Here is a 6,284-nt window from a genome sequence, read left to right as displayed (position 1 = left end):
TTTCTCCCGAATATCACGTAAAGCTGTGAGAACTGGTTTTCAGTTAATTTACCTGGTAAAATAAAGTTTAAATAAATGACATGAATGCTCTAATAATACACGTAAGTTAGTGGTTTATTTATTGTTAATTACTGTAATGTCGCGCTGCTTTATTTGGTTAATCGTCCAGTCTGTGAAGAAGGCATTCAAGTAAGAATTGCATTGTAGTATGACTCATTTCCTGGCATGTACAATTTATATTAGGTCAGCGTTCACGGTTCGACTTCTGATATTCAGATCAAGTTCTAGGTCAAACTGGTTTGTTCGACTTTCAAGAAATTCGAGTTTTAGTGAGTTCGAGAACTGAGGTACTACTGTATATACATTTCGCATTGGATAAAAAAAAACACATTTTTACACACGTATGCCCTATACCCTTGAAAGAGTAATAAATAATATGTCCACAGATCAACACTTAAAACAATAATAATTTGTTTTGATTAAATATATGTTTAGTAACATATCACTTACACTTAACAACGGCAGTGCCCAGAGAGCCAGAGGAGCCGACCAAACCCTGCACATCGCCCAGCCCTGCCGGACACACAGCGGAGCTGCCAAGGTTGAACAAGCCACGTAAGTGTCCCCACCACTCCCATCCAAAGGCCTTTCTCATGTTATTTCCCAGGTTTCCCATTTTTATGTAATGTAAGAGATGCTGGTCCAGACCAATAAGCAGATAAGTAAGCTATCCAATGGATGGATGGATAAATTCTTTGATCGTCTTTAGTTATTCTGGTAGTAATTGTTGATCTTCAGATTTATGAATATCAAACAGGAAAGTAATTACTTCCCTTTTTTCTTGCTAAAGCCTTTCCCTGGTTCGGAATGGACATTGGTGGGACCCTTGCAAAAATAGTCTACTTCGAACCAAAGGACATCACAACAGAGGAGGAACAGGAAGAAACGGAAAACCTTAAAAACATCCGCTCCTGTTTGACCTCTAATGTGGCTTATGGCTCTACCGGCATCCGGGATGTCCACCTGGAAATGAAGGGTCTGGAGCTGTGTGGCCGAATGGGGAACCTGCATTTCATTCGTTTCCCCACCCAAGACCTCCCTGCCTTTCTGCGAATGACCCGTGACAAGCAGTTCTCCAGGCTCCATAAAACACTCTGTGCCACGGGTGGTGGGGCCTACAAGTTTGAGGCTGATTTCCAAACGGTGAGTTCAGCTGATGTTTCTGACTCAGATTTTTACAATGTAATGTGATTCACTTTGTCTTTGAAAAGGGGAAATTTCCAGAGGAAATCACAAATCCTATTATCAGTTTTGTTTTCCCCCTAACCCCTTCAGATTGCTGGTCTACAGCTCGTGAAACTGGATGAGTTGGATTGTGTCATCCGTGGGGCCCTGTACATGAACTCCAGTGGACCCTCCGAGTGTTTCTACTTGGAAAATCCAACTCATCCAGAGCAGTGCTTCCTCAAACCTTACCCACTGGAGAACCCTTACCCATTCCTTCTTGTCAACATCGGGTCTGGGGTCAGCATTCTCACAGTCCATTCCAGAGATAATTTCAAACGTGTCTCTGGAACAAGGTGAGCTAGGCTCCGATGATAATTTTTATATCTTCTAAAGCTAACATTGATATAACAGTTTGATTAATGTCTGGCTTTCAGTCTCGGTGGAGGGACTTTCCTTGGGCTGTGCTGTCTGCTGACGGGTTGCTCCACGTTTGAGGAAGCACTGGAGCTGGCCTCACGTGGGGAGAGCACACAAGTAGACAAACTTGTGCGGGACATATATGGGGGCGACTATGAGAGGTTTGGTCTCCCAGGCTGGATTGTGGCCTCCAGGTAGGATGTGGTCATATAATATAGTGTAAGTCAGCCTAGAATGACCTGCAACGCCGGCCCTGATACAAGGCTTAAAATTGTGCTCAAGCAATGTAATACTGTAAGAAGTCACAAGAGCAAGGAAGGATGCCTGGAGGTTTTGGGTGCTGAGTAATCTGAAAAGCAGATTCAGTAACCCTCAGTCATATTTAAACCTAGAGGTATTAGCAATAACCTGCATGATACCTGATGCTGCAGGATTAACCAAGACATGTCAGAGAAGAAAAAAATAGGGTTTATTTATTGCTGTGTACTCTTTGTTTCAGTTTTGGAAACATGATTTATAAAGAGCAGCGCGATTCAGTGTCCAAAGAAGACCTGGCCAGGGCAGCATTAGTTACCATCACGAATAACATCGGCTCCATCAGCAGGATGTGTGCCTTGAATGAGGTAAGCCTTTGTCACAGCTTACACACTAGGGTGGGGTGAAAAAATCTAAATTTCCAATAGCAATTTCCTATAGTGCGGAAAAGTTGTCACTGGACCTTGTTATTAAACGTGCAAAATATCTTTGAAATAGGTTAATATTTTCAGGCTCTGCAACGCGATCGAAGTTTTCACCTGTCACATCAATGCGCAGATCCACGCTATGTATCATCCATATCATAACGCGATGTAAATTGTTACAATTTAATACAAGAACCTAACAATCAGTCAGTGACAATGAATAAGTGGGGAACGACTCATTCAGAAATGTGGAGCATGCTTACACTGACATACTGGCAATATACACTATCCATTATCTATACCATCCATCCAATATTTATACCGCTTTATCCATCTGGGTCTTACCAAAAATATTGGGACGCCACTCCAAATCATTGAATTTGGGTGTCCCAATATTTTTGGTAATATAGTGTATCTGTCATGATCCGCTCCGTCCGCTCCTGATGTGTGCCACGCCCACCTCGTTACCTCGTGTTCAGCCCTGATTGTGATCACCTGAGTCCTGTTATGTCTAGCTTGTCTTCTGTATTTAGTCCGCGTCTGAGTACGTTACCCCAGATCCGTCATTGTAACGTTTGTGGATGTCTTTGTCCTGTCCGTAAATAAACCCGGTTTACCCGCATTTACGGCTTACCTTGCCTGTTTCCTGGCTCGCTCGCTCACCTATCATAACAGTATCTAACCATTTTGACTGTCATGCTTAATACTTTTCATTTTGGTGGCACTGAGGAACAATTTTACATTGCGTTATGATATGGATGATATGTAGCATGGATCTGTGCATGACAGGTGATTAATCGTAATGCACGTAGAGCCGCAGAGCGACGTTATGTATGTGTATGGCTGATACCCAGTAAAAATCTGCGTTACCTGAACGTTGGTATTTTGTAGTGATTATCACCTGAAAATATTAACCTTCAAAATTTCAAAGAAATTTTGCACGTTTAATAACGAGGTCCAGTGACAACTTTTCTGCACTATTGGAAATTGCTTTTGGAAATTTTGATTTTTTTCACCCCACCCTAATACCCACAAACTGGTATTTTGTAGCGATTATCATGTTGTGAAGGTGCACAAACACAACATCGATGAGTATAGATAATGGATAATGTATACTGCCCATTGAGGTGACAGGTGAAAACCTCAATCGCGTTGCGGAACCTGAAAATATTAACCTATTTCAAAGTTATTTGGCACGTTTCATAACGAGGTCCAGTGACAACTTTTCCGCACTATTGGAAATTGCGATTGGAAATTTTGATTTTTTCACCGCACCCTATTACACACACCGTGCCTGTGTACTCTGTTCACATATGATTCACATACGTGATACAGAGTGGGATGAACCGCATTACTAAAGAAATTTCCCACTATGTAGAGCAAAACCATACCTCCAGAACAAAGACTTCTGGCTTATCCCTACTAAACAGCCCTGCTCTCTGTTTTGTTAAGATATTAAAAATTTCTTACTGTGTTTTTGTGTCTAGCAAGTCTCATAAGGCAGTTTCTCTGTAATGTCTCCCATGATGCAAAACCCAAATTCCAGTAGTAGTAAAGGCCTTTCCTTCATGCTGTTCAGTCACCACTGGGGCAAGAAGTATATTTTTGTTTTAAAATGGGGAATTTGTTTAAAACTGCTTGCTAGCTGCTTTCTTTATTCTCTGAAGAACATCGAGAGAGTGGTGTTCGTGGGCAACTTCCTGAGGGGTAACATGCTGTCCATGAAGCTGCTGGCCTACTCTATGGAGTACTGGTCTGCTGGACGATTGAAAGCACTGTTTCTTCAGCATGAGGTATGAGTCATTTTAACCTCAAGCCTCCCTTAATGTTTTGTAATAGCCAGAGGTGGAAATTTCAGGTCCAGAAAGTAAAAATCCAGACCTGGATTTTGTTTCAACCAACCAATTGTGTATGAAGAGTCAATGTCACAGAGTACTCAGCTGGTTGGTTGAAACAAAATCATGGTCTGGATTTATACTTTCTGGATCTGAAATTTCCACCTTTGGTAATAGCTAATTAATGTTAATGGCCGTTAGCTTATGAACTTTTTGTATATGCTCTAAAGAATCAGCCATTTTGTTGATGCACAGTTTTTCATTTCGTTGTTCATGTTTTTTTTCCTCATTAAGCAGTTATTTGCTTGGAGCACCACATAATGAATGTATACTGTTTATAATGTGTATAATGGTTTTTATTTTTTTACAGGGCTACTTTGGAGCTGTTGGGTCACTTCTGGAGCTGTTAAAATCCTCCTAAGCCCAGAAGTATAAATGACCAGAGTGATATTCTACCGCCCTCCTGTACCTCTGCAACTCCATCTTTGCCATGTGGCCAGGTAGTGTATTCTAGTGTCTAATTCAGTTACTGTGTATTCTGTTTTTATTTTTGTCTTCTAAGCTTTTCTTTCTAACGTAGGTCCATCCATCCATCCATTAACTTCCGCTTATCTGGAGTTCGGGTCACGGGGGTAGCAGCTTCAGGAGAGATACCCAGACCTCCCTCTCCCTCTAAGGCGTTCCCAGGCCAACCGAGAGATATAATTCCTCCAGCATGTCCTGGGTCTGCCCCGGGGCCTGTAGGACATGCACGGAAATCCTCTCCGGGTAGCCGCCCAGGAGGCATCCGCACCAGATGTCCAAACCACCTCAACTGGCTCCTTTCGACGTGGCGTGACGTGGTCTCGGACTTAGAGGTGCTAATCCTCATCCCCGCCGGTGTGACCTCACCAAACTCCTCCCACGCCCGGCTACCAGGCGCTGGCAAACGGGCCCCTCCCCCATGCCGGGCTCCAGGGTGGGGCCCCGGTGACCCTAGTCTGGGCAAGGGAAACGAGACCTTGATAGAATTCTTTGTCATAAGGGTTTTTTTGGATTGCTCTTTGTCTGGCCCCTCCCCTGGGTCCTTTTTGCCTTGGGAGACCCTACCAGGGGCTATTGCCCCCGACAACATAGCCCCCAGGGTCACTGAGGCACGCAAACCCCTCCCCCATGATAAGGTGGCAATCCAAGGAGGAACGTAGGTAATGGAGAAAAAGAGAAACAGACCCAAGAAGTTATTTCATAATAAAAACCTTTAAAAATATTTATGAGAGTGTGTTTTACCACTTTTCTAAATGTTTAGTGTCAATAGTAAATTCCATGGTGTGCAAAAAGCTAAAAGCACATGCATTTACACATAGTAGTAATTTGAATTATTTGTTTCTGAATCTATGTTTTTTTTCTATTATAGAAATTACAGCATGGAAATAATTGCACTGTGTTGTGAATACTGTAAATGTAATGAAAATTTCTGTTTAAATCAGTACCATGATCGTCCTGTTACATGGAAACTACATGAAATACTATTTTAAAATCAAGCAAGACCTAAACTGAAAGTCAAAACTGCTGGAGAGCCAACAGGGTCATGCAGATTGGGACTGGAGTGGTGCCGAGGTGTTGACAAGCATAGTGGATAAAAATGGCATGTATGGCAGTACCAGCAGCCATAGTTTCAGTGTGTAATATGTTAAGTTGTGGATAGGCTAAGTTGAAGTAATAGGTATCCAGTTCAGATGTGAAGACTGAGCCTGATTCAGTATCCCAAACATAGGCCGGTAAACCATTCCATAATATAGGGGCCCTGTAGCATGATGCTTTGCCACCAAATGTCACATTATTTATATGTGGAACAACAAGAAAGGATGTTGTTTGACTTTGCAAAACATCAGGGTTTGCGGGTCTCTGGATCCTGGTTCCAGCACCCTCAGCTGCATCGTCAGACTGGGTACCCCTATACTGGTGGTGCAGTGAAGGAGACTGATCACATCCTTGTGGGCAGACACTAGAGGTTCCTACAGAACTGCAGGGTCTACTTAAGTAGCCAGTTGATGAATTCTGAGGACAAACTTGTTGCTACTGAGAGGGTTCAGCTTAGGTCCAGTAGGCTACAGTACCACGTACTAGGAGAATGAGGCTGGAACTG

The 6,284-nt window shown here is 42.8% G+C and overlaps 1 protein-coding gene across 1 annotated transcript; it reads left to right on the top strand.

Moving 5' to 3' along the window:
• Positions 1-969: 969 nt before the first annotated feature.
• LOC140582792 (pantothenate kinase 3-like) lies at positions 970-5,405 on the top strand. The gene is made up of 7 exons (XM_072707145.1): positions 970-1,203; positions 1,336-1,580; positions 1,662-1,838; positions 2,144-2,267; positions 3,992-4,117; positions 4,530-4,659; positions 4,740-5,405. The coding sequence occupies exons 1-6, from the start codon at positions 1,030-1,032 to the stop codon at positions 4,578-4,580; spliced, it is 897 nt and encodes a 298-aa protein (XP_072563246.1). The 5' UTR covers positions 970-1,029; the 3' UTR covers positions 4,581-4,659; positions 4,740-5,405.
• Positions 5,406-6,284: the final 879 nt, after the last annotated feature.

The sequence above is a fragment of the Paramormyrops kingsleyae genome, chromosome 25, assembly GCF_048594095.1.
Source record: "Paramormyrops kingsleyae isolate MSU_618 chromosome 25, PKINGS_0.4, whole genome shotgun sequence".
NCBI classification, from domain to species: domain Eukaryota; kingdom Metazoa; phylum Chordata; class Actinopteri; order Osteoglossiformes; family Mormyridae; genus Paramormyrops; species Paramormyrops kingsleyae.
This window is presented reverse-complemented; position numbering and strand designations above follow the sequence as displayed.

Bases quoted from the DNA above. Each gene is read 5' to 3' on its own strand.
- LOC140582792 (XM_072707145.1), top strand. From the start codon at position 1,030: ATGAAGGGTCTGGAGCTGTGTGGCCGAATGGGGAACCTGCATTTCATT. The intron at 1,204-1,335 runs GTGAGTTCAGCT...TAACCCCTTCAG, and splicing joins TTGAGGCTGATTTCCAAACG to ATTGCTGGTCTACAGCTCGT. The intron at 4,118-4,529 runs GTATGAGTCATT...ATTTTTTTACAG, and splicing joins CACTGTTTCTTCAGCATGAG to GGCTACTTTGGAGCTGTTGG.